This window comes from Ctenopharyngodon idella, chromosome 14 (assembly GCF_019924925.1).
Source record: "Ctenopharyngodon idella isolate HZGC_01 chromosome 14, HZGC01, whole genome shotgun sequence".
Taxonomy (NCBI): domain Eukaryota; kingdom Metazoa; phylum Chordata; class Actinopteri; order Cypriniformes; family Xenocyprididae; genus Ctenopharyngodon; species Ctenopharyngodon idella.
The window spans coordinates 1,822,272-1,842,918 of record NC_067233.1 but is presented as its reverse complement, the minus strand read 5'-3'; the positions used below and the strand labels follow the sequence as shown (position 1 = coordinate 1,842,918).

Sequence of the window (20,647 nt, the reverse complement as noted above, 5' to 3'; positions counted from 1 at the left end):
GATTGAACGCTCACTAAGCAACGTCAACAATCATAATCGACTCGCATGTAACTGTAATACGCACACCCATATACAAATAATTAATATATATAATTATATTAACGATCTGTCAATTTTACACTAGAGCGCGACTTTTATTTTGAAAATGGCGGACTCCTCACTGCTACGTTTGCTAGCTGTAGCTTTGTTTACATTCGCACCAAAGACACTGAGATGAGTGCACTTCATTCCCACACGGAAATATACATTTTATACTATACCAGTAATTAATAAAACGTTTTTCCATTACAGCAGGTGGATGAGGAGGTACGTGTTGTGTCATTTGTCCTATCTAACGGAGAAAAGATTCACTTCAGATAGTCAGTCAGATGAAATGAGAAGCTCTATGTCACTAGCACACTGTATGATCTATCTATCTATCTAAACAGCAGTTGCATAACTATAAAGAAGTAACAGTGAGTAATGATGACATAGAGGAGCAACTATTTCTCAGTGATGGTTGTACTGATCCATACTTTCATCCTCTGTTCATTCTGTTTTAGGGTTATGTCAAGATGGACCAAACAATGCGGGATAAGCTCTCACAACTGGTTGAGGAGTTGACAACCTCTGGAGAACCACAGTTGAATCAAGACAAAATGAAGGAAGTGAAGAAAATTTGCAAGTACGATGGAGAGTTTTGTTCACAAACAGTTGCTTCCACAAATTGACATTTCAGACAGCCGTGCCATTATCACAGTACAATGCTGGTTAGTTAAATAGTATTTGTCACCAGCTCTGCCCAAAGCCTTTCTTTGGAAATAGAGAACTGATTGTCTAGTCACAGGATGATTGACTGGCCTTGCCCAGCATTTATTTATCAGTTATTAAGGTACACACAGTACATTTATAAACAAGTAGTTTAAAATCAGCATGTGCCTGTGTGTTTGTATAGTGTTTTTGTGTCCATAATGCAGCACTGGATGACCATATGCGCCTCTTCTCTTTTTAAACCACAGAGTTTCCAATGACTACATCGATCATTTCTACCACTTGATTATGACCCAGCTGAACCAAGAGCACGCAGAGATCCGTCTCTCCGCCTTCCAGATGGTCAGCGAGATCTTCAGCCGGTCACATCACTTCAGAGGTCTTCTCATCACAAACTTTCAGGAGTTCCTGGAGCTTACAGTCGAGACCGACGCCGAGCAGCCGCTGCCTCCACCCAAAGAGGTGGCGAGAAAGCTCAGGACTCTTGCCATTCAGACAGTGCAGTCATGGCACGCCATGTACGGAGAGGCGTATAAGAAACTGTCACTGGGATATCACTTTCTTAAGCAGATTAAAAAGGTATTCATCTGGCTGCACCTCTCTTTCATTACAGTATTTAATAACATCAGTTTGCACCCTGGAACACGTCACTGTTGTTATGTAATTGGGTTGATGACATGACGGGTAATTTTTTTGTCCAAAGGCCTTAATAATTAAAAAAAACAAAGATATGACATCCAAAGTATGTAAGGAAGTACAACTAGATCTCTTTTATTGAATCCAAAAGGTTTTAATTATATTTTCCTACATATAAAGGTATTTTAAAGATTTTGAAGTGTCAAAAGTGTCGTCCAAAGACCAATACAGCCATTTTATTTGCTATTAAAATATCTTAAAATGTAATAAATGTATATATTTTTATTCTGGCATGATTTTATAACATCATATATCAACATAGTGCAAAATTATGTGTAGAAGTAGCTGCTTTGTTATGAGAAAGAATGTCCGGAAAAGTGAATTTCATTGATGTTATTCGGAGTAACCAATATAAAGGGACTATTATGGATCAAGTCATGTGATCAATATCATGTGACATCATTCAGACACCTGCAAAGGACCACATGGTCGTGAAGCAAAGTAACTAACTCTCTCTTAACTTGCTCATTCGCATGTCCCGAAACATCAGGTCATTCGGTACAACCGCTATAAAACATTGTAATATTTTAAAAACTTGTACTAAATATAAAATGTTTGATTGTCATTTTGTTAGCTAGCTAGATATCATCCTGTTAGCATTGTTTGAAAATATCGTCATTCGGTAAAACCGAAATTTTGGTTAAACCAAATGACTTTTTTGGTGACAAATCTTGTAATAAATGACAAAAGCAGTGTTAATTGATTATAAAAACCACATAATCTCATTGTTAACACTTAATAAAACTTAAAAATTAATTATATCTCCATTATATTTTTTTACACTTTTAAAAACCTTATTCGTCCCAAATAAAGAGTTTAGCTGTATAATCAAAGCTCATGAACAATTGAAGAAGAAATAGTATTTTATTTCGTTTTCCAATATTATTGTTCATTTCTACACGAATATTGCGTGTTATAAAGAATCAATACATTTTAGACTATGAACTGCAGATTATGCGACTAATTTTCGTGCACTTGATGTTATCGGTTAACAAAATTTGTCACAAAAACACATTGTGTCTTTCTCTCAGGTGGATTTTCAGGATGTTGAAGCAAGAACACTGGCGGAGAGAAAGAGACAAGAGGAGAAGCAGAAGAGATTGGAACGAATTTACAAAGAGAAGCTTGAAAAGGCCAAACAGGAGATGGAAGGTAAACATTTTTATGTTCACAAAATGGCAGCTCTACTAACAAAAAATAAAGCGTCCAAAAGTGGGTTTTTAGGTTCCATTCAGTGATCAGTTCTTAAAAGAACCATTTTATTTTCTTAGCCTGAAGAACATTTTAATAATCTAAAGAACTTTTTCCAATGGAAAGATTCTATGGATGTTAAAGGTTCAATGCAAATAAAGAGTGTAGAAAAAATATTAGCATCCACTGACTGTACTTTCATTTATGACATACTGAGGCGATACTGACATGCTAATAAGACCGAAGACCTGTAGTTGACCTGACAAGCAGGTCAGCAGTAGGATGGAAGTGCTAGTTAACGTCAGTGATATAGCTGTGATAAGTCAACACAGTGAACTCTGTTTGTACAGTATGCTGCTGAGGACGTGCAGTTCTTCTGATAACTCGGCCACGGGTTTTGTCCCAATGTCTATGAAAGAAAAAAACGTTTGTCAAAGACAATCCGTCCATCTACACATAAGTACTTGTTACCTTTTAAACATGAAAATAAATTAATAAAATTAATGAGAACTAAAATAATAATAAAATAATTATAGAATTATTTATACACTACCGGTCAATGTCAAAGTTTTTTAGTCTCTTCTGCTCACCAAATCTTCATTTATTTGATCCAAAATACAGCATAAACAGTAATATTGTGAAATATTTTTACAATTTAAAATAACTGTTTTCTGTTTGAATATATGTTAAAATGTAATTTATATCCTGTGATCAAAGCTGAATTTTCAGCATCATTACTCCAGTCTTCAGTGTCACATGATCCTTCAGAAGAACATTTCTGATTATCATCAACTGTTGCGTACATTTTTTTCAGGATTATTTGATGAATAGAAAGTTCAAAAGAACAGCATTTATCTGAAATATAAAGCTTTTGCAACATTATAAATGTCTATACTGTCAGTTTTGATCAATTTAATGCATCCTTGCTGAATAAAAGTATTAATTTCTTGAGCATCAAATCATCATATCAGAATGATTTCTGAAGGATCATGTGACACTGAAGACTGGAGTAATGATGCTGAAAATTCAGCTTTGATCACAGGAATAAATTACACTTTACTATATATTCACATAGAAAACAGATATTTTAAATTGTAATAATATTTCACAATTTTTACTGTATTTTGGATCAAATAAACACGGCCTTGGTGAGCAGAAGAGACTTCTTTTAAAAACATTTAAAAATCTTTCCGTTCAAAAACTTTTCTACATTATATCTTTATATATTTACACACATTTATTTTATATAAATTAAATTTTTAATGCCATTATCCAACTTCTCCTCTGAGGGGCTGTTAACATGACATCATTTAAAAAAACAAAACAAAACATTTTTTATTCATTTTGGCCGTTCATTTACACGACAGCAGCATTTTAGTGGCCCAAAAATGCAAACTTTTGAAAACAGGTTTCAAAGTGCAAGTTTTTGAAAACGATACAGTTATCGTCTCTGTGTAAACTACAAAAACGTGAATTACTGAAAACGGTGACGTCATGCGCATGCATGTTACATGTTCAGTCTATAGGTGCATAGTGTTTCTTTACAAAGTGACATCGCCATCTACTCTAATGTTTTAGTCATTTTCATGGATCAGGGACATAAAAAAATAAAAGAATACATAAAAATTCTTACATATAGTCCCTTTAAGGGCTGGCAATATGTTCACAATGCACAGTAACATTACAGTCATTGAGCCAATGGAGTGGAAGTGCACTATCGGCTTGTCCAAAATTTTGTCACATGTGCTCGCTGAGTAATTAACTTCAAATTCCTGGAAGTGGAACTACTTATCCATGATAAAGAGCTGGTGACATCATAACACTGAAGCATCTGCGTTGCCATGTTTGTATTTCCACACATTCTTGATAGTAAAGTAAACATTACTCATCCAATCTCTGTTTTTGTATCGGAAGTCTGGCTGTACCGCAGAATTTCACACATATAAATAGTTGTTTATGTAAAATTACGTTCATCGTCATTACAGTATCAAACATCAGATCAGCTGACAGACGACACATCACACCGACAGACTCGTATTATAGCATTTGTTGTACCAGTTTCTGGGATTAAATCACTTTCTAGTGCTTTAAATAATATTTAAAGAATATTTAGATAATGTGCATGTAAACTTTGTGTACATTTTAAATTCCATTACCTGTATTACTATAAGTCTAAGTTTACAATAAAGCATTTTAAATTTTTTACTGAATATGTTAAGCTTCCAAAGCTCCGCCAAGATTCAATATTAATCAATATCAGTATTGTTAAGCAGATCATTTTTATGATGGTTAAACATCGAGGGACAGTTTCCAGGACATGCGGTAAAATAAATGAACCATATCCTGGAAAAGGTAATCTTAGATATAATATTGTAAAAAAGTAATTTCAATTAATAACTTCTTGACTACAAAGATTTGGCCAAAAGTAGTTATTGACTTGCTTGAAAAGTAAAAGGTAGGTCAAATAATATATTTACTTTTATTTCTTTTTTAAGTTTTCTTTTTCTAAGTTTATTACTTATTATTAAAACATTGATGTAATTTTTCAAAACTCTAACACTTTTCCCTTTTAAAGTGATATATTTATGTGTACCATAATGAAAAGTATATCACATGTTTTGTACTATATATTTAATAATTCATTTCTGTGAAAGCCCTTGAAAAGGTTCTGAACATTGGACAGCCTGTGATGAATGAGTTTTGAAAAATGATATGTTATTTCTGTAATTAGTGCCAGAGTAAGTATTTGCAAACACATTGCATTCTCATCCCAGATAAAATGCTTGTTTTCCGTCTCTTTCATTTAGAAATGACGACTGGGATTGAGGAAACCTTGACTGAGATGAACAACTGCATAAAACTGCTTGCAACCGATGACTTAAACCTGTTTAACGAGGAAGCAGCAGTTTCTAATACGGGAGCCGAGGACAAATCTGACCAGCCCTGCTGCAGTAAAGACCTGAGCAATGAGCAGAACGGAAAGATGACAGAGAAGAAGAACGATGGAGGGCAAACAGACGAGTCTAGTGACGAGAGTGACATGGAGCAAGTTCCTGAAGAGGATGCGTTTCTCCGCAGCACTGGTTTAATGTCTTACAAATATCAGCTGGAGCTCGATGTGTGCACAGGTGCGTCTGACTGATCGTGTTCATAGCCGGTCTGATGATATGTGCCCTCCGTCATGTCATAGCATGGCATGGAATTGGAGCTCATATTGGGAGGTTTTGTGAATAACCATCTGAATCATGTCTGCAGATTTAAAAGTGAGAGAGACAGAAGAGAACGAGGCGTTGGTGAACACAGTGAGGGATCTCCATAGACTCGTCACAACCAGACACCTGCCTGTGGTGCAGTCCTGGATCCAGGTAAACCCTTCGACCTCTTAAGGGAATCATTCATCCCAAAATTAAAAATCTGTCTTTGTTTATTCAGAAGGAGATGTTCAGCAGAATGTCCAAGCTGCTCTCTTCCACAAGACATTTTTATTTTTGCATTTTTAGTCCAATTTAATGTAAATTTGTTTCTAAATTGGCCGTCTGACCAATCACAGCAATGTAGACCAATCACAACAGACTGGGCCCTCTGACCAATCAGAGCAGAGTAGGCTCTCAGAAAGGCAGGGTTTAGAGAGACTGAATCCTTTATCAAACCATTTCAGACACTGTGAGAAAAGAGCTGATGCTGCAGTGGATATTGTGAGAAAATTAAAGTGTTTTTGACCTTGGATGAATGTAAACCTGTTTTAGGAGACACCAAAACAAAATTAGGAACCTTTAAAGTAGCATTATATGGACACTTTAACTTTTGGTTGTCTCTTTCTTGAGATACAGTATTCCATGCAGTGTGCTCTGTTTTTCTTTCATACATCTCATAAATGTACTATTTACCTGTATGAAGTTGTTTATTGTGCGATTTTTAATGTCTTTTACAGGTCTTTACAAAGGTAGGCGTTGAGGAAGAACTGATGAGGAGAGCCACCGAGTTAAAGAAGTCACTGGATCATGCCTTGAGAAAACATGAGGATCTTCATATAGACTACAAGAACAGAGAGAGAAGAGTGGTGAGATTGTTCTTCCAGACAGATTTGGGGGTTTTTTTTGCACTGATTTTGAAGGAAAGTCTGCCATTTTAAAGGGTTAGTTCACCCAAAAATAAAAATTCTGTCATTAATTACTCACCCTCATGTCGTTCCACACCCGTAAGACCTTCATTCATCTTCAGAACTCAAATTAAGATATTTTTGATAAAATCCGATGGATCAGTGAGGCCTCCATTGACAGCAAGAGAATTAACACTTTCAAATGCCCAGAAAGCTACTAAAGACATATTTAAAACAGTTCATGTGACTACAGTGTTTCAACCTTAATGTTATGAAGCGACGAAAATACTTTTTGTGCGCCAAAAAAATAAAATAACGACTTTATTCAACAATATCTAGTGATGAGCGATTTCAAAACACTGCTTCATGAAGCTTTATGAATCTTTTGTTTCAAATCAGTGATTCGGAGCGTGAATCAACAAAAGATTCGTAAAGCTTCATGAAGCAGTGTTTTGAAATCACCCCTCATTTGATATTGTTGAATAAAGTCGTTATTTTGTTTTTTGGCGCACAAAAAGTATTCTCGTCGCTTCATAACATTAAGGTTGAACCACTGTAGTCACATGAACTGTTTTAAATATGTCTTTAGGACCTTTCTGGGCATCTGAAAGTGTTAATTATCTTGCTGTCAATGCAGGCCTCACTGAGCCATTTGATTTCATCAAAAATATCTTAATTTGTGTTCTGAAGATAAACGAAGATTGTGTGGAATGACATGAGGGAGAGTAATTAATGACAGAATTTTCATTTTTGGGTGAACTAACAATTAAAAAAAGTTACACATAGGTCCATAGAGGACAAAAATGTCCAAGACCAAAAACTGTCATAAAAACTTGTAGTTTGGGAGTAAAAGTTTAAAAAGTGAAACCCAAAAAAAGTTATAGAGGTTTAAATTTATGAAAATGATCTATGAACATAATTTTATATAAAATATATATTTTATGAAACATGTTGAACTCTAAAACTGCTAGAAAATGAAAGTCATAAATCTAAATAAGTTGTGTTTCCAATTAGAGGTTGATATCTCAAAAAATTAGCTTTCAGTAAGATTTTGTTTGGGCGCAGTATCGAATTTTCCCATTAGATGCCAGCAAAACTCCACTGGTACACACAGTGGTTGGATTTGTCATTTGCAGTAGAGTTTTTCTCTTTCAAATATTACACACACACAATTTTTTTTATTACACACATACAAACCTCACTCTGACCTCCACACCAACACAACCACACAATTATAGTTGCATAATTTATCCAATTGCGAGAGGTCCCGGGTTCAAATCCCGGACGAGCCCCCAATTTCATGTTACGCCCTGTCTATAATATGCGGAAGCAGAAATCATGAATAAAGAGAGTATTTGCTTTATATGCCAAACCTAAGAAAATGGCACTATTTGGTAAAAAATAGTACAAATTTTAATTTTGAAGCCTTGCCAGCAGAATGAAAGTCTATTAACAAGACTGCATCGTTTTATAGTTAAATGACCCTGGGATTAAAAAAATTGCAGTTTCAATGAGGACATTTTTGTTCTTCAGGTCCTGAGTGGATAATAGATTTATTAAAGGAAATGAGGGTGAAATAGTAAAATTCCAATAAAAATACACACCTGTGCCAAAATTTATGCAGTTGGCATTAATACAGGCAAAATGATCAAAGCAACAAAACTGAAAAAGACAAAAATGTCAATAAAGTCGCACAAGGGTTAAACAGTGCTTAGAGTACTAGACTCCCTGTAAAACTGAGCGCCTCCTACATTGAAAGCATCTGTGTTGTGTGGTTCTGGACCTTCAGTTGACTGACAGCGGTTTTCTATTTGTGATGTTATATCAATTTTGATAGCTACATTTTAAATTTTGACCTCTACATCAAAACCAGATCGTAATCTTTCCTACTTAAAAAGGACCTGTTCGTCTTTTAGTGTGTAATGTTGCTGTTTGAGCATGAAAAAGCTCTACAAGGTTCCAGTTATTCTCTATATCAGTGTCACAAACACCTCCATTGTAGTCTTGAGTTTCTGTAATATCCCCAGAAGAGGGCGCCCTTTCCTCACACATTAGTTTTGTCTAAATAGTGTGCTTGAGAAGAAAATGTTTGCTGGTCACGAGATCCATGTGTACTACGAGATGAGAACAGTTGAGAATATTTGTGTAGTGTACATTTTTGGATTACACTGTTGTTTGGTCGAACATCTTTGCGTCGACACCAGGAGATTCGCTCCAGGCTCACGTGCTCATGGAGATTTGCTCACTCTAGGGTGGAATGGCACACAGCGAGCAGTTAGAAGACACATCATTATGACACATGTTATTTAACTGGGCGAAAAGAACAGACAGTGTAGAGAGAAAGGAGGGGCGTGACATTGACAAAGCACTTGACGGCACGCCAGAGAGGTTTATCACTCTCCATGACGACTTTCAATGCAAAAAGTCAGTGCTTTGTGATAAAGAAACAGCTAAAAGGCTTTTATCATAATTAGTTTTTCCTTTTTACCCTTAAAAGCATTCCATTACTTTATTCCCTGTATCATTGCTCTGACATGGGCAAAATTGCTTTCAACTCCTGCTGACTGAGAAAGGTGTAAAATGACTATTTATAATTTTTTGATGTGCCTTTAGCACACCATAATGAGTTTCAGGTTCAAAAAATAATAAACAATTTGTGTGAACTAACTTCGTATATCCACTAATATCACCAGCTGGTTACATTGAGATGCTGATGAAGAAATGTGATGACAGTGTGTAAAATGTGTAAAGCAATGACAGTCATACATTTGATTGTGACTTTAGTGATCAAATACATTTTTGGGAGCAACTAGCTCACTGTGTGAAACTGCAGTTTGGTCTCTCTGTGTGTTTATAATCATATTAATAATAAGGTGTACTCAGGATACCTAATGCATGACAAAAATGTACTCAGTATCTGAACTCCCAGCACATGAAGGCCCATTATCCTGAATTATCCAGTGTTTAATCATCACCATGTTAATCACCATCACATGCTGGTATTTTTAAACACAGTGTAATTAAATAATTAAACATAGTGTTGGTAGTAACTGATTACATGTAATCAGGGGCCAGTTGTTCAAAAAGTTTAATCTGGATCAGAATGATCTGGATTTGGAAATCCTATGTTTTGCTATCCAGGATCAGGTAATCCATCTTACTTTTGTGCTGGTTTTTCAAAGAAAAATTGGATTGGATCACCCTGATTCAGATACACACTTTTCCAGATTACTAAATCTGGATTACTAGTGCTCTACGGAGCCCCTGAAGGGACATGTTGATAGAATGTAGTTTACAAGCAGTGATTAAAAAAAAAAAACACTTTGAATGAAATATAATATTTTTTACAGCTGTTTGGGGATTGTTTTATTGCACCAAAATCTCTTTTTTACTTTATAGTAGGCTACCCAAAGGCTAAATATTGTCTACTTCTAATTTATTACTTTTAACAGTTAAACCTATTAAATGCAAAATATAAAAATGTGTGTATGTATATTACATGATAAATGTTTTAAAGTTTTATTACATTTTTGTTCCTGAAATCCACCCTTCTGATGGGATCAGTATAATCCAGATTTTTTTTTTAAAACTAAAAAGTACTAAAAGTTTGTGATCTAATCTGATTTCAAAATCCTTTTTTCTTTCTGAACAATCCATTTTCAAGATTTTATCCCATCCGATAGCCGAAATCCGATCAGATTACTTTTGAATAACTGGCCCCTGGATTACATAATCAAATTCCAAAAATTTAGTACTTGTAATTAGATTATATTACATTTTAAAATGCTCATAATCAGATTACAGTTACTTTTTATGGATTACATGATTACATATTATTCACACAATGGCAATAAATTATAAACCCCTTTAGAGTTATGTCAAAAATAATCAAAAAGTAATCTAGGTTACATTACACAGCAAAATCCCCAGAGTTAAATCAGCTCTGCTCAGAGTACATATGGTCCCTCTCTATATAGTTTTAAAGTAACACTGAAGCAGAGTTAATGAAGTTAATGAGATAATTAAGTGATTAAGTGATGTTTGAGCATTAGTGATGAACACCTGCTGTTAACAAGCAGAATCACTGAAGAGAAACACAAGAACTACAACTGACTTCCAGCCACAGCCTAAGATGAACTCAACTGAAGACAAAAGACATTAAATCTCTTAAAATCTGATTAAACAACTCCACAAACAGCATATTATCTCATTAAATTTAACTCTGCTTCAGTGTTATTTTAACTCTATGTAGAGAAGCACCATATGTTCTCTGAGCAGAGTTGATTTAACTCCGGGGATTTTGCTGTGTACTTGTAATCAGATTATATAACATTTTAAAATCCCCATAATCAGATTACAGTTACTTTTTTATGGATTACATGATTACATATTATTCACACAATGGCAATAAATTATAAACCCCTTTAGAGTTATGTCAAAAGTAATCAAAAAGTAGTTAGAATATATTAACTAAAATTAGTAATCTAGATTACATTACTAACTACAATTTTCGTCATGTAAGTTGTAATCAGTAACTTCAGTTTGCAAGTAATCCACCCAGCACTGATTAAACATTAAATGCAGTTAAAAAGTTTTTTAATACTGTGCATGTTCCTGTGCTTACTGTTGGTGCACATTATTATTCCAAAACAAATAAATTCCAGGACAAAGATGGGTTAATTACTGAAAACAATAACATGCTATATATATACATATACATACGCAACATAATGTGCTTTCAAAATGAGATATGACAGGAAACTTCACTCCAGACTGCCTAGAACGTGTCCTCGTGACAAAGCGCATTTCATTCTGTTCTCCGGTCAGCTTGCCCGCTAGTCCATACACCTGAGTTATTGGTTTGCCGTAATAATTTGCGAGACCTTCCCCGTAAGAGAGGAGATTAGCATATAAATAGCAGATGCACAGAGGACCATCACAGCTGAGTACATTTAATTTTTGGTTTATAAGATTGAATGGGTTTTTAAACGCATAGCTATCAAACTTGGCCAAAGACAAATGAAGTGTAGGGCTCAGTTGTCCGAGGCTATACCTCCTCGGCTCATTTTTTAAAAGGATAACAGACTTGCTTAAGGAGTGTGCCTGGCCGACGCTTCCCTGGGCACAAAGTAATTGAGATTGCTTACAGAGTTAATTAGACCGTACAAAATATATTGGAGGGCGCGAGGAGCACTTTAGCCCTGCTGGAATGTGTTTTTCCTCGTAAGTGGGGGACATTTAACCGGAAACTCATTATCTGGACTGGTCTCAGGGTAGAGGCCGGAGGCCACCGCGTGATCAATAGAGTTCACTGCAGATGTCTGCCTGCTGTCCACTCGTTGTCTACATATTCTACATTATTCTAATATGTACATGTCTGCTGATGGGTCCAGTCAGAGAGCTTAGAGACTGTGTTATTATAGTTTTTATTATTCTATGGCAGCCCATTGAACCGTATGGTAAACAGTTGTGAAATTTGGCACACAGATAGAGGACAGTCTAAACATTAGCATCAGCTGTTTTGGAGTCTCTAACTCAATCCCTCTAGCGCCACCAACTGTCCAAATTTGCACTCATGTTTATGCAAATAACTTTTGAACCGTAAGGGCTATTCGATCCTCAAAATTCTTTGGCTCAATATGGTAGAAATTTTTTCCACCATTTTAAATTTTCAAAAAAAACCCAAAAACTACTTTTCGAACTTTTTCTAGATGGTTCGTCACCAAAATTGTCTCAGATCGTCTTCAGAACATGCTGGCAAAAAGTTATTAAAAGCTTTTTGATAAACCCAACCGTTCTCGAATAATGTGCGAAGGAATTCGATGAAGAGCACGCCAAATTGGATGCAAGGCTATATCTCTGCAACGCTTTAGTGAATTGAGTTTAATTTTGATACATGTCATCACAAGCATGACTTGAGGCTATGTGCAGAATTTTGGCACAGCACCACCTACTGGTCAGGAGATATGAATTTTTTTTTTTTTTTTTGCTTATAATTTCTGAATAGTTTGCCCAAAAATCAAAAATAAAACTGGCCTTTTTTTAATTCAGTGCAGTCGAATAATACCAAATTTTTCCATATCAGCCATTTTTAATTTTGTTGTATAATGCTGTATTTTGGAAACGCATTAGTGTATCGTTATGAAACTCTGTATGTGTCATCAGGACCATGAAGGTACTTTCGGAATAACCACATTCTGGTCAAAATGTATAATGAAATAAAAAAATAAAAAATGCGAATAGCTGTTGATTAATTTTGCGTATTCTAATGAAACTGGTGTTAATAGATTCTTTGGGTAATGCCGAGAACAATGATACCAATTATGACACTTTTGGTAGAAATTGTTGTCCACCATTTTGAATTTCTCCTTCATCTCCTTGAACTCCTCCTAGACGGCTGGTCCGGTTTTCACCAAAGTCGGCTCAGATCATCTTTAGACCATGCCGGCAAAAAGTTATTAAAAACTTTTTGATCGACCAAACCGTTCTCCAATAACGCGTCGATAAATTTGATGGCATGGTGCCAAGCTGATTCTGAGGCTGTAACTCTGCAATACTTTGGCATATTGACACCAAACTTTTTATGTGTCATTGTCTCCTCACGTTGACCACACCATAATAATTTACAGACAGCGCCACCTATTGGTCAAAAGTGATAAATGATTCATATCAATAGTCATAAATGTGATTTTTCAGCCATTTTGACAAAAAAAAATCTAAAAATGTCTTTAATTGTTGCAGTTAGTCTGATGCTTAAACTAAACAAAATTAAGAAATGTTTGGCAACTAGCTGAAACTAGCTGTTTATTTTTTATAAATATGTTTTATTTTATTTCAGTTAACATTTATTTTATTTCAAGTAACAAAAATGTTTTTTATGGTTTTGATTTTAGTTTTAGTTAACTTTACTAACGCTTGTTAAAGGTACAATATCCCAGCATTTACATTTACATTTCTAAATGTTTTTTATCTTGTTAATTACACATTTTTATACCCATTATAAACTCTATAAAAGCATTGTGAAAATGCAGTAACACAAAAAGCACAAAACATTATTAATGTTAATTGAATAAAATATTCAGTTATTGATAGCAGATCAGTTTATATTAAATAATTTACATTTTATTTTAAGTTTATACTAAATTATATTACTTAGTAATAGTAAATAAATGTAGTCTATACATTCATTTAAATATGATGCTTATTTTATGATTATTACATAATTTGGTTCTTTTCAAATCATGTTTTTTTGGCATGTTTCAGTATATAATCATTAAGTTGATATTGTATTGTGAACTATATGAAAGAATCAAATTCTCTATATCTTTTGTATTATTCTTTGGAAACTTTTCTGGGCTACTTTACCTTATTGTCAGGGGTTTTGTTTTCCTCACACACAAATCGTGGCGGAAGCCAAGAGAATGAGTGTTTTAAATGCAAAAGAGACACTTGGAGGTGGTCTTCTTCTTCAAATGTCAGCAACACCTGCGTCAGCAAAAACACACTCATTCTCAGTGTCCACACGCTCCAGTCCGAGAATTATAATCCTGCCTTTGCAGGTTGACAGTGCTGATTTTATCACAACAGAATTAAAGTGATTTAAACATAATGCCTACAATTTCCATTGTGCAAGTATTTTTTAATGTACTTTAATCTATCAAGGAAGTAACTGCATTGGGTTAAATAAAGACAGGATGAATAAACAATCTGTTCTTCATCTGGTCGCAACAAGGCATAAAAAGGTCTAGGTGAGATTGAAATGATGTTTAGAGATTGTAATTAGCTGCAGAATGACTGATTGATGTTTCAATTTAAGTAGAATGTTTTGTTGGCAGCGGTTTTCCTGTTTCTCTGTTTCCCTGTGGACTCTATTGGCTATTTTCAGTGCTGTTTACATGTGTTAAATACTATGAAAAATGCGGAAATCACTAATTAAAGGGTTAGTTAATCCAAAAATTCTGTCATTAATTACTCACCCTCATGTCGTTCCAAACCCGTAAGACCTTCGTTCATCTTCAGAACACAAATTAAGATATTTTTGATGAAATCCGATGGCTCAGTGAGGCCTGCATTGACAGCAAGATAATTAACACTTTCAATGCCTAGAAGGTACTAAAGACATATTTAAAACAGTTCATGTGACTACAGTGGTTCAACCTTGAATGTTATGAAGCGGTGAAAATACTTTTTGTGTGCCAAAAAAACAAAATAACGACTTTATTCAACAATATCTAGTGATGGGCGATTTCAAAACACTGCTTCATGAAGCTTTACGAATCTTTTGTTTCGAATCAGTGGTTCGGAGCGCGTATCAAACTGCCAAAGTCACGTGATTCCAGTAAACGAAGCTTTGTTACGTCATAAACGTTTCGAAATTTCAATGGTTCACCACAAGGGGGCGTGGCTTTGGCAGTTTGATACGTGCTCCGAACCACTGATTCGAAACAAAAGATTCGTAAAGCTTCATGAAGCAGTGTTTTGAAATCGCCCATCACTAGATATTGTTGAATAAAGTCGTTATTTTGTTTTTTTGGCGCACAAAAAGTATTCTCATCGCTTCATAACATTAAGGTTGAACCACTGTAGTCACATGAACTGTTTTAAATATGTTTTTAGTAGCTTTCTGGGCATTGAAAGTGTTAATTATCTTGCTGTCAGTGCAGGCCTCACTGAGCCATCGAATTTTATCAAAAATATCTGTTCTGAAGATGAACGAAGGTCTTACGGGTGTGAAACGACATGAGAGTGAGTAATTAATGACAGAATTTTCATTTTTAGTGAACTAACCCTTTAAACTCTGAAGTATCAACAGTGGGTGAAATATGCAGTTTTGTGTGTAATAAATGCAAATTTTTAGCCTGACTACAGTTGTTACAGTGAACATACTGATCATCCTGAATCTGTCCCAATGTGTGAAAGGAGACTACAGGGCTTGAAAATGTGAGGTGTAGGGATTATTTCATTTCATAGCCGCAGAAAGCGCACAGATACGTGTGTGTTCGTGCTCATTTCTGAATCAACGCCATCAGTGCACGTAATTGAGACCTCATGCAAAGACAGTTTATACCTCAATCTGGAATTGTCAACATAGCCCGCCTGCAATAATGAAAAATAAAAAGCGAAAGCAAAGCAAGCTAGAATCTTTAGTACTTTATATTGAGGTCGTCACAGAGACAATTAGACAGAATAAATGGAAAAGGAACGCTGGAGTCGAGCGCTTTAGCAGTGCCCTCGAAAAGGAAGGGCACACAGATTATATAAACCATTTTATATCAACGACCCCCATATTTAAAAACTGGCATTCTGTTATGCATTGTAGCGCACGGGCCGCTTAAGCACCTTTTGAGTAAATTAAAAGGCATAAATTCTGTTTAGCACTAATGCAGACGTCGTCGTCTCCCCAGGCCTGAACGGAGGAGGGGGAAAAGAGCCTTGAGTTGCTTTTCACCTTTCATAAATTCCAGGCTGGGGATTTCTGTACCTTAAAAGAAAAAAAAAATCATTTGCAGCCCGGTGGCTCATTGCTATTCAGTGTAGATTGATGGTGGTCATTTACCCGGCAGTGGAAGTTAAGTGCTGCTGTCACTCTTGAAGAGCATAATTGGGAGGTTCCACAGGTCAGTGGCAGTGACAGTTTTCTCTTTTGATTAGTGTTAGAGTGATAACAAAACTTACAGCGCCAGTGATGGATGAGACGGCGGGAGAGGGAATGAAGCTCACCTGCCGCCTGCTTTCCATTCGTCTTCGGCACTTAAAGACACCCACAATATGATTATACAGCTTTATTTTTTGAATTAGTTGTGTTTGCTAAATCATCATTGAACACATTTAGAGTTGGTAACCCTATGTATTGAACTTTGGCGTGTAACTATCCACATTGTTTGTGGTACGGATACAGATAATAGGCCTCACATATAGTGGTTGATCGATATGTGTGTTTTTTTTTTTTTTTGTTTTTTTTTAAGGAGTAATAAAAATACCATCTTGGTGGCTCATAGTAATGCTGACATAAAATGTTTTCTCACAATTGAATTGTCGCCAATAAGACATACACTACCAGTCAAAAGTTTGGAAACATTACTATTTTTAATGTTTTTGAACTTATGCTCATTAAGGCTGCATTTATTTCATAATAAATACAGAAAAAACAATAATATTGTGAAATATTATTACAATTTGAAATTATGGTTTTCTATTTTAATATACTTTAAAATATAATTTATTTCTGTGATGCAAAGCTGAATTTTCAGCATCATTACTCCAGTCTTCAGTGTCACATGATCCTTCAGAAATCATTCTAATATGATGATTTATTATCAATGTTGGAAACAGTTGTGCTGCTTAATATTATTTTATAATCTGTGATACTTTTTCAGGATTCTTTGATGAATAAAAAGTTAAAAAATATCAGCATTTATTTAAAATAGAAATCTTTTGTAACAATATACACGACCTGTTCAAAAGTTTGGGGTCAGTAATTTGTTTTCTTTCTTTTTTTTGAAAGAAATTAATACTTTTATTCAGCACGGATGTGTTAAATTGATAAAAAGTGATAGTAAAGATTTATATTGTTAGAAAAGATTCATATTTTGAATAAATGCTGTTCTTTTTAACCTTTTGTTCATCAATGAATCCTGAAAAAAGTATCACAGGTTCCAAAAAAATATTAAGCAACACAACTGTTTCCAACATTGATAATAACTGAGTATCAAATCATCATATTAGATGATTTCTGAAGGATCATGTGACACTGAAGACTGGAGTAATGATGCTGAAAATCCAGCTTTGATCACAGAAATAAATTATATTTTAAAGTATATTAAAATAGAAAACCATAATTTTAAATTGTAATAATATTTCACGATATTGTTGTTTTTTCTGTATTTATTATGAAATAAATGCAGCCTTAATGAGCATAAGAGACTTCGTTCAAAAACATTAAAAAAAGTAATGTTTCCAAACTTTTGACCGGTAGTGTATACATTATTGTTTGCTTATACTGGCGGACAAAAGTTTGGAATAATTAAGAATTTTTAATGTTTTTGAAATAAGGCTCTCATGCTCACAAAGGCTGAATTCATATTTGATCAAAAATACAGTAAAAATTGTAAAATATTACAGTCTAAAATAGCTGCTTTCTGTGTGAATATATTGTAAAATGTAATTTATTTCTGTGATGCAACGTTGAATTTTCCAGTCTTCAGTGTCACATGGTCCTACAGAATTAGAAATCTCTCGTAAGATTATAAATGTCTTTACTGTCACCTAAATCAATTTAATGTGTCCTTGTTGAATAAAAGTATTAATTTCAATTTTTTCTTACTCCAAACATTTGAATGATAGTATATCACGGTTTCCACAAAATCTGAAGCTGTTTTCAACATTGATAATAATCATAAATGTTTCTTGAGCAGCAAATCATCATATTAGAATGATTTCTGAAGGATCATGTGACACTGAAGACTGGAGTAACGATGCTGAAAATTCAGTTTTGATCACAGGAATAAATTACATTTTACTCACATAGAAAACAGCTGTTTTAAATTGTAATAATATTTCACAATTTTTACTGTATTTTTGATTAAAAAAATTTAGCCTTTGGTGAGCAGAAGAGACTTCTTTCAAAAACATGAAAAAAAAAATTCAAGAGTATTTTAAATGAGTGCTTATTTTACACAATATTTGCTCAAAATTCACTGAAAATATTTTTAAATCTTAAAAAAAGTAAAATTTTGTTCATAGTGTAAAATCAAATATGTCGTATACAGATTAATAAGTGTAACTTTCTTCAAACCATGAGACGTATTAAAGCTTTCCAGCTTACCTTGACCATAAACACACTTAAGATCAGAGAAACCATGACTTCTCTTCTAGTCAAGGCTTTTAAAGCCTGGATCTGGTTTGGTCTGGTCTCTTTAAGACGGGTTTATCTAGTTCCTGGTGTTGAGCTGATCTCCTTACAGTGATTGCATGATGTGAAGACAGAACTGGAGAGCGAGACTCGTATCACCTCTCTTTTGTAGAACAGCCTGAACAAAGATGTAATCAGTATCAGCTCAACCTAAGACTAAGACGGCCGGTATAAGTGCGTATCCAGCTGTAGCTTTTGGGAATGTCCCGTCATGTAGCCTCACTTTCTGAAACACTGCAAATTATTACGGTCTCCTTTGCGTGCTGACAGATGCTGGAAAACGTATTTAACATAACAAGCACTATTTTATACAGTCACAGTTAGCTGGGACAATACTCAGATAGACTATACCACTAGAAAAAAATTGGATGTGGTCGACTGGAAATTCTATTAAGGCTTTGAATTAAAATGTTAAGATGTCCCACGTTACTGCAGAGTTTGCCGTTCGCAGTGCTGTAAATCTCGGTTATATCCTGAGGCCACAGTGAATATCCCATCTGAGCGTTAATCAGCCGCCGGAGAATTACACACATCCTTTGTAAACTGTCAAGCATTGTTTGGAGAACCACAAAAAAATAGGAAATGTTTTGCAACAGCAGTTTTTACAGCATGCAGTTGTTGGAGTAAAATAGACACGTTACCATCTTTATTAAGTGTTATTTATTATAATGTCTTTTAACCAACTCTCTTTTTTTTCCGAGCTAGATGAGAGCTCCTGAGGATGGAGAAGACGATGACGAGGATGATTTTGTAGACGTGCCGGAGAAGGAGGGATATGAACCTCATATTCCTGAACATCTGCGGGCAGAGTACGGTGAGTTTGTTCAGGTGCATAATGCAATAAGACCAACGTGTTTCTCACTTAATCCAGATAATCTCTGGTAGGATATCGCCACACACTGCTTCAAAGCAGATATGAGCCTCTGGGGAAGTCTGTTTGTGGACTTACAGGCAGCAGGGGATGTTAAATGTGGAATTAAGAGTGCAATGGTGAGTTGAGTTGAAAAGGTTCGCCGTCGAACGGTTCAAAGCACAAAAGGAGAGTTTGTTTTTGGAGTTAAGGTGTAAAGCTTGAAGCGTTTGTGCTCAGAGTGACGTACGACTTCTGCTGATAGTTGTGCTTTTGCGTCTTCAAAAAAAGGTAATTTGACTGTGAATTAAAACCCTTCTGTTGGATTTGGGTCCATTTTGACCCAGAATAGGTACATCATTTAAATTAAAAAAAAAAAAAATCCATAGTTTTTCGTATGAAGATGAAATTTTATAAGTATGTTAAAGGTGTAGTAAGCAATTTCTGAGAAACGCTGTTGATATTTGAAATCACCAAAACTAACACACACCTATCCAAAAGGATTACACCCCTATCTTGATAGCTCCGCCCCCAAATTCACAAACACGCCATGTAATACAGGCACCTCCCCCCTAATGAGTGTATACGCCCCTTACTGCTGATTGGCTACAAGTGTGTTTTGGTGCTCGGCCTGATCCACTTTATACAGCGTTTCTCAGAAATCGCTTACTGCACCTTTAAGACTGTCAAAATAATTATTTTTTTTTTTTTTTACAAAAAAATTAAGAGATATAACCATTTAAATGAAGTCCGTTTTGACCTGAAAGTGAACTGTGGCTTTACACATGAAATTATGCTGATTTGTTTTCATCTGTTTGTTAGATTTGTCTCAAAATAATTCTTTAGCCTCTTTTTACACTCACACACACATTTTTTTCCTTCCCGCTGGTGCTGCTTTTAGTTTATTAACACACATAATAATTCTGAAATTAAAATAAATGACAAATTATTGTCTTAATGTGTTTGTAGAGCAAAGTTCATAGACCAAATAGTCTAAATTTGAAAATGGAAAGAGTGTTTGGAAAAGAAAAAGTCCACATTGATCACTTATTGATGATCCACTGCAGCATGAAAAGGAGATTTAAGCTGTTTATTATCATTTTTTTTCAAGTGAAAGTAAAAGTTTATGCAAGTAAAATGAATATAATTT

The 20,647-nt window shown here is 34.8% G+C and overlaps 1 protein-coding gene across 2 annotated transcripts in view; it reads left to right on the top strand.

Annotated features, from left to right (window-relative positions):
- The first annotated feature begins 119 nt into the window (after positions 1-119).
- The window catches only part of uvssa (UV-stimulated scaffold protein A), a 36,725-nt gene continuing 16,197 nt past the window's right edge, over positions 120-20,647 (top strand). The window contains exons 1-8 of one of the 2 annotated variants that reach the window (XM_051859934.1): positions 120-306; positions 543-664; positions 999-1,329; positions 2,478-2,598; positions 5,445-5,765; positions 5,893-6,002; positions 6,569-6,697; positions 19,353-19,461. In XM_051859934.1, coding sequence (XP_051715894.1) covers positions 555-664; positions 999-1,329; positions 2,478-2,598; positions 5,445-5,765; positions 5,893-6,002; positions 6,569-6,697; positions 19,353-19,461 — 1,231 coding nt within the window. In that variant the 5' untranslated portion in view covers positions 120-306; positions 543-554. Of the gene's footprint in view, positions 307-436; positions 456-542; positions 665-998; positions 1,330-2,477; positions 2,599-5,444; positions 5,766-5,892; positions 6,003-6,568; positions 6,698-19,352; positions 19,462-20,647 lie in introns of those variants that run through there. The other variant, XM_051859935.1, reaches the window with a different exon arrangement.